Source organism: Liolophura sinensis, chromosome 8 (assembly GCF_032854445.1).
Source record: "Liolophura sinensis isolate JHLJ2023 chromosome 8, CUHK_Ljap_v2, whole genome shotgun sequence".
NCBI lineage: Eukaryota > Metazoa > Mollusca > Polyplacophora > Chitonida > Chitonidae > Liolophura > Liolophura sinensis.
Genome location: NC_088302.1, coordinates 27,911,117 through 27,927,061, shown reverse-complemented (window position 1 = coordinate 27,927,061; position 15,945 = coordinate 27,911,117). Strand labels below are relative to the sequence as shown.

Genomic DNA, 15,945 nt, shown 5'->3' with positions numbered 1-15,945 from the left:
TCCCCGCGGACATCAGGGTCTTAACCAATAAGGCAGCGTGCTCCTATCCAGCTCTCACCAGGACGCGTTCAAGAAGTCTAAAAAACATGTGTTTATAAACAAAACACTTATTTTTAGTCTGTACTTTATATCGTTAATTTCCTAAAAACAAACGTCTTAAGACTGGGTTTGGAGCGAGATGAGAGTGTCTTGCGCTTATGTTAAGATATGCCTTTCTTCATATGTGAAGGCTGCAATGCCATCAATGTCGTTGACGCCATTTGATTTTGAATTTGTCAGTGTTTTACGCTGTACTTTTACGCTGAATATTTTTTTACACGGCGGAAGTTGAGTTGATGGTCGCGAGAAATATTGACTCAATATCGTTTCTCTCTCTCTACTACAGAAGAGTGCGCTGGTTTCTTTTTACATACTGGCAATTAATAAAAATACTCGTTCAGCTGGGAAAACTATATATAACTGCAAAGCTACATGTTATGCAGATTATGTTACATTTGACTATCTCACATATGAAAGCGGTGACATTGTCATAATAATACACCGAAGAAAGATGATCGAACTTAGTGAATAGCGGTCAAGGTTCTAGGATGAAGGAAAACACAAAGGAATTATGAATATTTCCTCAATAATTTAATAAAGCCATGTCGAAGTGTTGCTGGTGAAGACTGGTGTATCATTTTTACATTATACGGAAACAGTTTCAATGTCACATGAACCCTTGGATCGTCTTTCGGTTGATATCGAACCTGAATTAGCAAAGGATAATGCTCCCCTGGCCAGAGTTACTTCATCCAATCTTAAAGCCGCTGTAGCACAGTATTTTATGGTTTCAATCGATACATTTATCAGAAGGTTGTGGAAAAAAGGGATTCTTTGAATAAGACGTTACGTCAAATTCAATAAAAATCGAACGTATGGGTTCATAAAACAGATTATCACCACTTCGCATTGTGAATATCTTCGCGTAAGTTCACAAGGGGAATTTCCCGAACGTTTTTGAAGTCATGGGTGTTCACTGAACATATGGGTACAGTTCCTGTGCTGTCCACTTGCGTTCTCCCACAACCAGTGGCAATGGATTCCAAGCAAAGTCAATGCTTATGATGTTTGTAACATGTGAAAACCTGTTTTTAGTTTTTGACAGTAATTTCCACATTTGTTTAAAATGGCACGAAGCGGAGGTGCGATCACATTAAGGCTCGGAGGTTGTCAACTCTGCTGAAGATTTATCTATCGAACTTCCCGTCTGATTATATCGCTTTCCATCACAACGGCCGTTCAGACACTCGATTCTCCGACGGGTCATTTAAGATCACAGTTTGGTGAAATCTTCAAAGGGTAGCCTCATTCTTGCCTTCCAGTTTTCGTTTCCTGCAAATCGCGAAGAATTTTCTTCAGACCGCAATCCAATGATTTCTGTTATTGTTCGAGTCTCCAGCTCATGTCCAATATGGGGCAGCTACTTCCGTTACTCAGGTGTGAAGGCACATTACAGTGCATGCACTTCCTTCCTGGACATTCAGTAATTCCAATGAAAGCAATCAGGGAACCAGAGGAAGGTAGGTATTGTTCCTCTACCACTTCAAGGCAGGCCCGTCACAAAGCCCAGGTGGAATAGAACAGCCAATTAAAGCAAGCCGTTGCATAGGATTTTCGACCTTACTGGAAGACGCGGTACGCACCGTACATCAATGCTAGCCACAGATCCTGTCTTACTTTCATCTCTCTAGAAAACGCCCATTAACTGTGAAGATAAAAGGATAAAGTGCCATAAGCGCTTAATAGGGCCGACTGATGTAGAGACAAGGTTTCCTCGTAGTTCTAATGGTACAGGACAGCATTCAGTGTCATTCATATATACCGGATCAATTACTTTGAGTGCCACGGATTGGGACATTTACTTAAGAGATTAGAGCTTTATTGATTTATATTATAGACATCACATTAATTTTATCTCAACACTCTGTCAGGGTAATACCTCTAAGCAACCATTACCGTTGTTGCTACCTTATTGAGATCTGTAGGTTCACCATGAAGTTATAGCGGTGTAACTTTACGTTTTTCTCAACTGAAGACAACTGCACCTATGTATTTATTTGATACAAAAATTTCTCGTTTTACCAACTTACCTTCATATGACAACAGTTTCTTTGGCCGACACTGTTTACTCTGTAACAAATCAAAAGTACACGAACACATGTATACGAAGGGTTGTGTTATTTCGCACCGACCTCGTGGCTATACCAAACACATGCATACGAAGGGTTGTGTTATTACGCGCCGACTTCATGGCTATAACGAATATATGTTCATATGTTGTGGAGTTAATGGTCGGTTCTTGCGGGAAACATTTTACTGTCAAATATGTTAATGAATAGATTGTAAAAGACAGATTCAAACTAAATCTGATCACTACCACATCCATATCTACCACAAAGTTGACAGTAACAGAAATACTGTCAACCATGACTTAAATACAGCCAAAACGGCTAATCAAAGAATATGTGTCGCATGATGTAAGAAAAAGGCATAAAGGCAAATCCCAACATCTCCAGTAAATCAATAATTTCTTGTTTTAATCCATAACTACATGCATGAGGATTGTCTGTGACAACACCCAATTCAGCAGCAAAAGAAACTGAACACTGATCTTCTTACCCTACTGGGTTACATAAAATAAATCGTAAGTGTCAATTTAAAATACAGATCGTTACGTTGAGAATAGATGGAGTAGAACACATAGTAAAAGAAAGTGACTTAGTGTCAGATAACTTTTAACTTAGTGCATGAAAAGGAGAAATTGTTGGTTCAGCAGCACGGTTAAATCGTATTTACAAAGCCGTCACATCGCATCCTTATACAGAAGTTGCATTTGAGGATTGAACAATTTGCTTTTTGGAAAACTATCTCTCAGAATATGTAGAACTGCAGAACAGTACATTTGCTCATTTCACATTGGGAACTCAAATAAATATTGAATGTTTCCACTAATTTGGCTCGCCTTTCATCGACATCTTTGTTAATCTTTTTTGGTACATTGTCTTCACGCTAGCTTTCTGTACTTTTCATGTAGAATACGACCAAACCCTAAAACTTGTTCCTCGGGCGGCCACATTTGCGTATATTTCCTGGTTGAATGCATGGTGAACTGACACATTTGGAGAGTGCCTGATTTTTCACATTAATGTAGCTGTGCAGAAACAGAAATTGGTCAATCGATAAGGAGAACATTTATTGCGTTTTAATGGTACTAAGGAATCTCTCTGACGAGTTGCAAAGACCCGACCTTGCCATCAGCGTAGCAATGCTTCAATGCGGCTGCTAACGGATTTGCATACGATTTTATGTCAAATAAGTTACAGTGATTCCTTCAATGAGATTTGAGTGAACCAGAGAATCGAATGAAGGAGTGAGTAAGGAAATAGCCATACCTGTGAGGAAGGTAAAATATTGGTTCGCACTGTTCGGTTGTTTAACGGCATGGCAGGACGGAAGTTGTTTTGCATACGGCTGCGATCTTTTTCGTCTTCAACTTTGTATATGCTTCGCAGCACTGCAAGCTAAAAACAGAATTACTGGTAAACTGACATGTCATGACTGATTTTTCTCTTGTCTGCCTTTATTTTTTTCATATTGTTATTCTCCATACATAGTCCGAAAGAAAATATTTGTCTTCATCCTGAAAGGCCATATAAAATAAGGTGCAGAGATCATGGGAATTTTTGCAGATGAGTACAAACCTACCCAATGCTTGAGAAAGCTGTTGTTGGCTGAGCACACAGACATGACACGAGCGACTGGTCACTGACAATGCTCTCAGGATTCCGTATTATATTACTTTGGGATGAGGCGTCAGAATTGATGAATGGCTAGGCTATGTTTCCTGTGTGTATACCCTTAATCTAGCGTAATGGCCACTTAAATACAATAACGCCTCTTATTATAGCGCGATTAGTATTTACTTACGAGCGAATTCTCCAGTTACGAATTGGACATGACCTATGCGTCATTGACAAAGCTAATATCGTGAAGAAGTTCTCCTGTACCAAACCAGATTCCACATTTATCATTGTCATTGGGACGAGCAGACAGTGGCCAGAGGCTATGGGTTCATGTCGACCACGACTAACACCGTCAAGCAAACCTACCACTGGGCTGTCTCCTTGTCCTATTCACCATACATGAAGGGAGGACAAGAAACTTTGACCAAGGGAAGACTTACAGGAATTGCGTGCACAGAGCTAATGCCATAGTAAATATACAAAGGTTTTTTATGTCCTCACAGTTTCAAGCACGTTAAAACGTGTAGAATTTTTTTAAATACGCAAACATTGTTACCAACCTGGTCTTTAGAAATGTACAAGGGTTTGTTAACGATGATCCACGTGACCACTTCTTGACAGCCCGGATGTGTTAAAGAACCCTCGTAGGTGAGATAATGTTTTGTGTTGGGTAATAAGCCGCCAAGAAACACGTCCGTGATGTTAATAGAGTTACCTGCAAGAATACAGTGTGGTTAGATATTTCGTTAAATGACAAGTTCTCAGTCGGAAAGCTTAGCTACATGTACACACACAGATCGTGGACAGCGGCAGAACTGGTGATTAACCTGCCGATCAAAACTGTGTTTAAACCTTATTGGACTGAAAAAACTTGAAGACAAGGGATGCCTTTGAAGATAATATCAGCGGTTATCTCAACTTACTGTCGTTCGACAATGTCTTTTTCTCAAAGGCGATGGATAGAATTTCCCAGGATTTCTTAGTTTACCAAAATCTAAGGAAGCATAGACAGTCATTTGAGCAACTTGCTTAGTATCAGGGATTACAGGCCTGCTCAAATGCTAATCACCGCCGAGTAATACGTTATGATTTAACTTTACCGGCTAAAAGGGAAGACAGAATAAATGATTCATAGCTAAGGTTGGGATATTATAACTGTTTTCTGGAATAAGTACACATTACCTTCCTGGAGTAGCAAAACTTAGCATAGAGAATAACTGTAAGTTACATTAATGTCTGACGAACATACCTAAAACAATTAGGCACCAGAAGAAATTATCAAGAAACCCCCTGACCACACGATGTTCTAGATGTAGCAAAGAAGCTTGGATAAGTGTGAATAGTAGGCTTTTTTTCGAGAAGAACACGATGACAATTTCACAATGAAAGTTTCAACGTTTGTATAAGAAGATGTCCGCATATCACTGATCGGCTTGGCGACTTACAATTGCACATTATATGATATTTCTACCGCTTAAATAGACATCTCAGCACGTTATCCCCCTTAGTCAGTTAAGGCAGAAACTCAATTATACACTGGGACGCTGGGACGAATCAATCCAACACAGTTGAACTCTCCTACAAGGTGATTTAATCTTCAACAGATGTTTGCTTTGTCCCAGGACACTCACAAACTTATTTTAACACAGGATCTGCCTTTGGCTTGACATCAATGTTCTGTTTTTTTTCCTATCCCCTATCGTCTCCTCAAGCAGAATGGATTAAAAAGCCCATTGGCGTTGTGTGCTGGTATGAACCGGTCTGGTGTGAAATTGTGAGGCAAATGAACCGACTCACTCTCTTACCTTTATATCTCACGTTTGCGGCGTGCCGTATTATCCGATCCAGGTAAATATTGCTTGTGGAATTCAGCTAAAGTTAAAAAGACATAAGCAAAAAAAGGTGTTTTTGAATATGCATACTTTGCTTTCATCTGCCTTGATAAACATGTATCGCATCTGGTGTTTTGTCATTCATTTACAAGTATTCTATCAAGCAGTAAACTATGTTGGACTAAATTAGTACAAATGGTTCTATAGTTTTAGTAAATCCTATCACTTAACCAGTGAAATCTTCAATACTGAAAATATGCAGAATTTAGCAAACAGCATCACATATAATATCTCAACACAGACAATCTCATTGATTTGGAAATTGAACAAGGCAGCCCGAGAAGTGTAATTGTGATAGACACGAGATTGTAATTATGATAGCATCGGGCTTATTGGATGTCTTTATTTATTATTTATATGATTGGTGTTTTACGCCGTAATCAAGGGTATTTCAATTCTATACAGGTGCATGGATGGAGACAACCTGGTCGAGCCTTGGGGACAATGTATTTGAAAGATGTGCACAGACAGACAGTTGAGATAGTGCGTATTGGATCTTTACCTGCAATATGACTGACTTAGGGCTTGTTAGGGTGCAACGCCTTACAAAACTGAATCAGTGGATGTCCCTGTCGTTGTTCGAGTTTATAAATACCAACAAAATACTTCTGGATCCAATAACAACACACGTTAAGTATTGAGGGCACTTTGAGGCTGTCTGGTTGGTTTCGACTTCTTCAGAGGAAGCCCGGTTTGCCCATTTTAAGAATCCACGATCACGATCACGATCACAGAGCAGTTCTGTCCTGTCACATCTACCGTGTTGCTCAGTAGTTCGGCGGAAAAAGACGCCATACAAGAAGTATGAGAGCTTTGAGAAAAGGCTTAAGGCATAAGGGTCAACATACCTGTCCTAACAAACTAATAATGGTGACGCCAAAGCTGGACAACTTTGCGTGCTCATAATCAGGAAATAAGTCTTCGTTGTAGGCAACGAGTTGGAGCTGAAAACGAAGTAATAAGGCTTGATTAAATGTGCATTTATTTAAAGCTTAAGGAGACCTGGAAACTCTAGAAATCTAGCACTTAATTATGAATTCTGCTGTTGTCGTTGCTGTTCAGCTTGAAAAGTCGAAACTACAGATAGTCTCACATTTTTGAATCTGTATCTATTTATCTTTAACTCAAGTAAATTCGGAAGTATTTTTGGATCGGTTCTAAATATGAGAATTACATTCTTTCAATCTTAGGGTAGAGATAAAGAAGCTGAAGATATAAAAGTCCATATACATGTACATGTACTAAAATTTGGCAACAACGTCGGACTTAGTCGTGCAGAGAGCGAGTGTTAAGGACAGGTGCCCTAATGGCTATAGACTCCGCCTCGATGTCAGGAGACCTGGGATCAAACCTGGGTCGGTTCACATAAAGGATTTTTTGGAATGGCATTTGTTGCTGCTTAGCCCAGGACTGGGCTGGTTGGACCGATGTAAGTGTAATGTAAATGGGTGAGGTGTCATGTCTGGTGTCTTTGGCATGATACTTCAGTGACTGCAGCACTTTTGCGGCATGGACTCGCTCTGCTACAAGAAGACACATTGTATATATACACACACCTAATAACTTCTCATCATCACATGACGACGAGGAGTGACATGTGAAAAATAGTTAAGTACGACGTAAAACCCACCGCATACATACATAGCATACATACGTGTAAGGAATGTAAGCAAAACAGCGATTTTGTGAAGTTTATGTCGTAGAAATTTAAGAAAATCGATTCGTTCTTAATTTCAATCATAGATAAAAGGATGAGATGGGTTAAATATAAGCCCAAATACAGATACTCATCTGGAGCAACAAAGTTGTGAAGAGGGTCTCACATGTCACATGACAGTGCAAAGCAATGAAAGATGGACTCGCCGTTTAACGCTAAAGTTTAATAGAGCAAAAGGTAACATTATTTAAGAACTTCTATCGGTAACATGAAACTTTTCCATTAGAGATCGTGACACACGCAAACTAAATTCAAATCCTACATATTATAAGGATCATGAACTATTATCTGAAATAAAGTGAATGAAAATCAATTTGACAATCTGCTTGAACTGCCAGATTGATCCTTTTCCAAACCTATTCAACATTTTAAAAAGATATCCAATATTTCCACAGATCATAAAAACGACCTACTTCTAATGGAAATGATGTCCCATTAACAAGATGCTCGGAGCCAAAATAATCCTTTTTGCCGAAATGTATGGATAGGTGATGCAGCCGGTATTTGTATGTGAGTGGGCCACCAGTGACTACCGCGCTTTGCCCCATCTCCTCGTCGCTCTCGATATTGAGTTTGAGTTCGTGGCCTGTGTTCACAATAACTCCGGAGACCTGTGGAAAAGATAGAAAGATTACAGGTCTCGCGAGAACTGGTGTGAGTGGAAAATGATAAGGGTAAAACATAAATTTCGGGGATTTATTGTTGGTATTCCCTTCATATGTCGGGGTCGATGGCACTCTGAAGACATTTCCGCTGGCAATTCCAAACTCTTGTGTGTTCTTCAAGTGTCCTTTGCTAATCTGTGTAAGAGAGCGAGTCCCCAGACTGTTGTAACAGACCCCAGTCAATATTTACCCGGCTTTTATGGGTCACGTAGAGAGACGAGTACTCTCTGCATAATTAACTGTCGTATAGAGAACTGGGAAAAGTGTCAGAACAGCTTACATAAAACGTCTTAAGAAATAAGGAACAAAAATTGACCAATCAAAAAACTTGTCCGATAGAAAAATGGTTGCAGATGAATGTAACTTGGTTTCAGAGGAAGTCCCAGTTTCCGCTTTAATTCCCAGAAGCACTTTTGTCACTTGAAATTTACGTCGATGGAATCCAAGAATGTGGAATTGTTCTCTGTTCCAAACTAGATATCCAAGGGAACAAGGATCAACTGGCATTGAAGAAAGTCAAATACATGAGAAATGACAGTGAGCACGTAGCCGGCGGAACCTCTCCTCGCAAATCGCTACTGAACGGTGGGATACGGTCGCGGTGAGTTCAAATCCAGCTCATGCTGGCTTTCTCTCCAGAAGTACGTGGGAATGTCTGTCAGCAACCTGTGGATGGTTGTGAATTTCCCCCGTGCTCTGCTACGTTTCCTCCCACCATAATGCTGGCCGCCGTCGTAAAAGTGAAATATTCTTGAGTACGGCGTAAAACACCAATCAAATAAATAAATAAATCAATCAAGCAATATACATGCCCATGACCAATGTCTGACGGTAAGAGGTGGGTGTGAAGGAACACCGCCTATAGTAACCTGGGTGTTGTCTTTGTTTAAGTTGGTCCTGTTTAACGCTGATGTGAGGTCACAGGATCAGACGACTCTATTACACCACAAAAAGTAATCTATTCCGCCAGGCTTGGTTGAGTACAGAACATTGATGGTGTCAGGATATGGGTGCAGAACTCGGTGTGATCGAGGCTGGATGCGTGCTGCAATGAGGACGTAAATCGGCCGCCTGATAACCCGCTAGCCAGTCCTCTAGACCGCTCTATCGGGGAAACCTTACGCCTGTCAAATTAAGGATGCCAAATGACTGACCGACGGCAGCGAGTTTATCAAAGGAATGGTGCAACTTCTATTTGTCTCAAGGCTTGAAATTACACCACTCATTTAATCTGAGAAAATTGATAGGCACAGAGTTTTGCTCCGAGCTAAGCCTTGTTACTTGGATATGTATCAGAAAGACTGTTCATTCTGTGGTCTTGGGTCGGATTCTGATGGATGTTTCTTGCACGATCAGCTCCCGGCTTGGGCTCCTCTTATCTCATCCGCTTTCATCCCACTTTAAATGCGTCAAATTTTTAAGTTCTCAGCTACTCCTAGCTTAATTAACAGTCTTATGATTACGTAGGAAAAAGAGAATTGATCAATATTTCCGCGATGCAGATTATTTTCACCAGCAGCACTGTCTGGAGAATTACTGACAATATCCACATCGAGAGACTTATACAAGGAATTATTCAGTAGTTTCATACATAATGCATGGCGCAAAGCATCACATGGCCTTATGCTAATCTGTCTCTACCCCCGATCTCTTCAAACAAGTTAACACGGTAAAATATAACAACATTTGTCCTGTTCATGAGCAGCGCCGATACTTTGAAGTTTTCCTCCAATACTCCAGTTCACTATTTGGAAGGATGGATGGAAAATGCAAATATACAGGAACATAAAATCCGATACCGACTCCCTTGTCTCATTTCCCGAATATTGACCAAATTATTAACAATTCATCGGATTAGATTAATGATCTCTGCTACTCACCCTGTTTCTTGTCAGATTAAATGGCCTGAGATTAGGGTCATACAGCAAAGATCTGGGATCAATGTCGATAGGGGACTGATACTTTCCTTGAGAGCACAGGGTCCAATCGGGGTTCACCAGACCCCAGAAATTGGGACCTAAAACATACATCAGTTATAACATATAATACTCAAAACTCCAAAAATCTTGCCAAAGGTCGGTAGTTAACCCCTGTGTTTTCCACCTATAAAACCTATAAGCATAAGTCAAAGCTTTTGAGAATGGCGATAACCACCACCCTAACAGATGCATAAAATACACGTGCTTTTTTGCAAATTGTAAATACCACTGGCCGATGTTTCTTTCAATGTATTGTCATATCCTATTATGAAGATTTCGGCCAGTCATAAGTGAATATGATATAAATAGATAATGCTCTCGGTGCACGATTTAAATCAGAATGTTTATTGGTCGCCTGATGATGGGCGATGGTTAAATCCGGGCAGTCAAGAAATTTTGAATACAAGTACATAAATAAATACAAGTTTTTAACCACACGTCGACTTAAACCTAGCTTCTTTCGTTGAAATATAAGAGAACTTTGAATTCCCTGGTTGAGTTTGTTTCAGCGTATTGCAAGCAACTCCAGGTTTAATCTAACTATGCTGGCCATTTCATGTGTTGGGTGAAGGTGTTCTTAATGAATGTATCGACCTTGATGTTAGGCCTCACACGCCTCAACGAAATCGCTGGCAGAAAATAGATTATAAGTTTACCCGGTGTGTATGAACGATGTAATGTGGTAGATGTAATTTTTATGTAGTATCCAGTAATGGTACCCCGAAGCCTCCCAGTAGGCTGACGTCAGCACAGGGCGTTGTTGGTGTACCCGAATTCTGCGATATTTAATGGCATATTTATTGAAAACAGACTGACGTAAAAACGGATGTTGAATTTATTTCTTCCATATATAAAACCCAAGCATATAAATGCCAAAGCCAACTCGTCTTAAATCTAGTACCTGTCACAAAAAGCTAGCATACGCGTATGCTATCATAATGTTAGATGATACTTTAAGAGGCAACATCCGTCCACATTGAAAAGCACGATATTCGGATGTTGGATTTAAGCGGAATACTCATATGCTATCCTAGCCAAATCTTAATATACCATTTAAAGATTATCAAAAGAATTGAAGATCATCAAAACTCTGATAGAGAACGGAACCCAAACTACAAAAGATTGGACAGATTGTGAATCGGAATAATATTGTCCACAAAAGTAGAAAGTATTTATTTTGTTCCGATATGATTACTCGGAATAAAATCCTGAACATAACTCGTGAAATGACTCCAGCAATCTAGGCTGGGCATCTGACAACACTCAGCCTTATCAACGTGTTTCACTTGGCATCAGCAATGCCTACTTATTTTTTTATATCTACGACGCTGTGCTGTGTAGATGAATCCACAAAGGGACAACTACACCTGTAGAGGTCACTATGTAAAGTTCTTTTACCCTCACGGACAACGCAGTATGGGGGTTGCTTTAACCATTCGCGGCCGACTCAAATGACACAAAGTGGAATTGCTGTAATTATAGACAGCGACCAGAGGTCACAATGTAGAGTAGTTCTAACGGCACATGGTCAACCCAGAGAACAAAATGTGGATCAAGCTATACCGCTGCTCACGTCAGAGCTAGATGAATTCTGCAGAAAGATTTGAACTACATGTCTCCCGAAATAATAGTGGGAAACCATGCAATGGTACATTTTTCTAAAATTTATGATAGTCTTTCAGCTGATGTGTGAATGTTTACTCTCTATGTAGACTTAAAATAAAGACAGAGTCGAATTCGTCCTATTTTGATCTTACGTGTTGCGATATAAACCGTTTGCACAGAAAAAGTCACAAAAGAATCAACACAGTAAACCGCCAGTATACCGTGGCACACACTTGCTTTTTAACACAGCCGGCCAAGACACAAGAGATGATCTAGCTTCGTAGATTATGAAATATATGCGCCGTGAAAAAGAAATGCTGACGCAGTAATTTTCGTCTTTTTCGACATGAATATAGTTGACCTCGTGGGGAGTAATTAAAAATAAAAGCCTGTGGGACCCTGAGTCTGAATTCTTAGTAAGCTGAGTTGAGCAGGTCTACTGTTGATTTCGTTTTTTTCTGTCTGTGAGTAAACCACAAATTCTAGATATGTTATGCAGTTGTTACGCACAGCCATTTCTAAGCTATTGCTGTTATGAGTATATAAGAGGATGAAGCATCTAAATTTGATTAGTTTTCATACTCAACTATCTTAAATCAACACTTAAAGAAGAACATACCCGATATTCCGTCATAGCTCCACCATTCTGCCCAGGTTGAGCTTGCTGCTGCAAGGTTACCAAAAGAGAAATAAAATATTTTAAATTAATTACTACATATTTAAAGGGATACAGAGATGAGCAAAATAGTGTAATAAATACAAAGAAAACACGGTAGCTTTCATATATCAGTCGCCAATTTACATGCACTTTAGGTCTTAATAAAGCAAATACGGCAGAAACCGATACGTGTGGAGAGAAATATGGCGAAGCTTCAGACAGAGGTGAGTATTGGAGGCTCAATGAAAGATTTAGTGTGTTTGCTAAACAATCTTTCCAATCAAACATCGCCCTTTGATGACACTTCGGGGTTGCGGTATTGGATAGTCAGGGCCAAAGGCACTGTCAATTGTTGTGGTAATGTCGCCAATGTGTTCAAAAGCTGTTCATCTGTTGAAAATGAGTAAAACTAGATCTATAATGGGGTCTTTGTTGACGGGACAAGTGTGGTTTTTGAATCGTCGAAGCGGAGTCGGACACAAGGGGTTCCCTCTTGGTGCCACTAATTACGATGTGATGGTGTCAAACCCGGCCGTGTGTGTATTCCTCTTATTTACAGCCTTCGTTAGGTGTCAATAGGTGTAAACTCATGAAAGTCCCGATCAATTTCATCGAAGGCGGATTATATTCCATAGTCCTTTTGCATTCTATGCCACAATGACTTTCGACCATGTAAACTCCACCAATAATAACTATCTTTGACAGGATCGTGCTGTCCAGTTAACAAGTCCACTGCCTTTCCTTTGTCGTATAATACGCTATGATTGTGTTCAGGGAAGCATATTGAATTACTAGAGCCGACGACTCTAACTTCGGTAATAGGCTCCTGTGAAAATTGTGAAGGCTGTTTGAACGGCGATCTGATGAAAGCAAGAGATGACAGAAATGCTGAAGAATGAATTTCATGTTGGGAAATCAATTTTACATCTGTTGGTACTCGGCTCATGAAGATTTTCGGTTGTCTAACTATGTCTGGCCGACGACATGAAGACATTCGCCTATACGGATACTGCATTATCGTTTAAAGAGAAAATGTGTTTCTAGCCTAAATGAGCCTAATACGGGAAAGATGTTGAAAGAGACAATTACTGCATTAACAGGTTTGCTCACAAGGTACATAAATCACAAGAACAATACCAGCCACTATCAGGAAAAGCAATAACTACACATATTCAAAACATGAATCAGTACTTACCGAAACCTACGTGGAAATATAGGTACAAAATTGTGTGGAACGTTTGTCTGACACCGGGTAGTCCCGAACCGAACTCCGTAGCTGTACCAAAGAGTTCCATGTTGATGTGTGAAATCAGAGAGGTTCACGATTAGAGATCTGTCAGAAAAACACGACACATACCTTACCACTGGAAGAAACAATGGATAATATGAACTATTACACCCTTTGAGCTAGAACAAAGCCTCGCACAAATTGAGACTTCCTCTGCAGAAGTATCTCCAAGGATCTGAGACTGCGACAGCCGTAAAAGCGTCTCTTCCCTGATCAATTCATTTCTGTATGGATAAAAATTGCCTCCATAAGCTGTCAGAACGGACCGAAGAGGAGATCGGAAGATTGGCAAAGCAAGCGGGTTGGAGTCTGCTGAAAGCGGCTAAGAGGGGTCAGAACAGGAAAAGTCTTTCTTGGCCAATTCCCACTAGGCGCAGTTCTTAAGTGAGAGACATGATGTTCGGGAACAGTGGTAGGCAGTTCGCTGATTCCATGACCCAGCAAAGTTAGTCTGTCTCCGTAGCGGCCACACTCTCAAATGTTTCGCTGCACCGGTGGAACGCCGGTAGAATGATAGGTATTGGGCCGACCGCGCCTGAAATAGTGCGAGACGAGTGAAAATCGATTCTCACTAGAGGTCTCTAAAGCTGGTTTGCATACACATGTAACTCTGGGGCTTCAGATCGGACCGGCAGATAATGCCCGTCCTGCTAATGTTCTGTCCGATAACTGGCCCAAGTCATTACCTTTCATAGTAGGATGGGGGTTCATATTTCCGACAGGCTAAGGACTGGGTAGAAATCTTTCTAATAGGCTTTAATAGCCAGTAAATTAGCGGTCGCATAAATACTGACGCTCTATGGCCTTGCAATACAGTTAGAGGAGTTACCAAAGCAGCAAACCCCGTGGTTGACGACTTTGATGCTGATATTTTAACCAGGGCCTTTGACCGGCAGTGTCAGGATTACCTGAGCTTTTCGTTCATCCCACTGATAGGGCATACATGTAAGGAAAAAAATGCCTTTGTTCTGAACGTCTTGCATCACAATTTGACATTTGCATGCTTGTAGTAGATTAAGGCACACGGTTAATTTCTCCCTGCACTGGCGCGTCTCTGTCGGAATCATTGGTTTGAATACGTTGAACAGTTCTTAGATGCATGGTAATTTGGCAATTAGTATCGCACGCATGATGATGTTAACAAGAGAGGAAACACAGATGAGACAATTAGAAAGGTGTCCTACAAGTTTTTCATTCATCTGTTAATGACTTTATCGTGAGAAGAGGAGGCCATAGAAACGTAAACGGCGAACGCCTGAAAGAGAGGAGCAAATGGGCGACTAGTCATGTAACACGTCCAGTTCTGCAGCACTCCATTTGCATACAACAGTCTAATGACTACAGTAGTGCTGGTTTATAAGCAAGTGAACGCAAGAAAGCCATTCATGTGATTAATATTTTTATGACTGCAGCAAGTCCATTTCTGACAAATGATTCCTAGCAGAGATCTGACTATCGATATCCCATGAATTTCCGTTCTAACGCCCTATTGGTTTCATTACACATGTAAAGTTACATGTTAAAGCTGATCACGGCTGTATTTCAGGGAAGACAGACACACACTGTTCAGCTTCACACTTACCGGAACCAACGTATTTATAATGTCTGGTGCTGTCGTCAAATATTCCACACACGCTTGTTCTTTCATGTTTACCTATAGCTGTTCATCTATTTTATCAAAAAACATACCGTCGCGTTATTGGAAAAAAATGGAGGTCTCAAAAACTTGAAATATACACCATTTCAGTTGGGTTAAAATACTAGGCTATTTCTACACCCTTACCTTCCCCTAACTCAACTGTATTTTGTATTTTTGAAAATCCAGTGGTACGTTTTCTCTAAGGCACCAAAGACTTGCAAATATCCAGAACGTGGATTTTTAAGTAATAACGTTATCGTTATTATAGATTACATATTAGACTGTATATAACACAAATATAAGTGCTGAAAACGACAAATGTCATGTAATGCGGTTGGACAGGTGCCTGATCCTATCGTCCGTGGTTCGAAACCCAGAGTGGTCTCAGCTAATCCCTAATAGCGATATAACTGTTTCTTAAGACACCAAGGCTAAATGAAATACACGTAAGCAAAAAGTACAGTCTCAATTACCGATCAGCTACATACTGATTGTGGAAAGTAAATTTTGTAAATTCAAAACTTCAGCTGTTTTAGTACAGAAGGTTTAATATTAGTGTCTTACCATAATAGGCATCGAAATCTAGTCATTAAACTACTTGATTTCGTGCATAAAAAACTCTCACTCACCAGTTCAGTGGTATAACTTTTAAGATTTGTGTGTGAATCTACAACACATAGAATGTAGAATGGTTTTGGGTTTCTGGCGATGGTGAGCAGA

The 15,945-nt window shown here is 40.2% G+C and overlaps 1 protein-coding gene across 1 annotated transcript; it reads right to left on the bottom strand.

The window, feature by feature from the left end:
- Nucleotides 1–625: 625 nt before the first annotated feature.
- Nucleotides 626–10,086, bottom strand: LOC135473376 (putative carbonic anhydrase-like protein 2). Its single transcript, XM_064753226.1, has 8 exons — nt 9,937–10,086; nt 7,805–8,002; nt 6,523–6,618; nt 5,588–5,654; nt 4,343–4,497; nt 3,432–3,560; nt 2,130–2,169; nt 626–1,744 (listed from the first exon to the last, which is right to left on the bottom strand). The coding sequence occupies exons 1-8, from the start codon at nt 10,084–10,086 to the stop codon at nt 1,719–1,721; spliced, it is 861 nt and encodes a 286-aa protein (XP_064609296.1). The 3' UTR covers nt 626–1,718.
- Nucleotides 10,087–15,945: the final 5,859 nt, after the last annotated feature.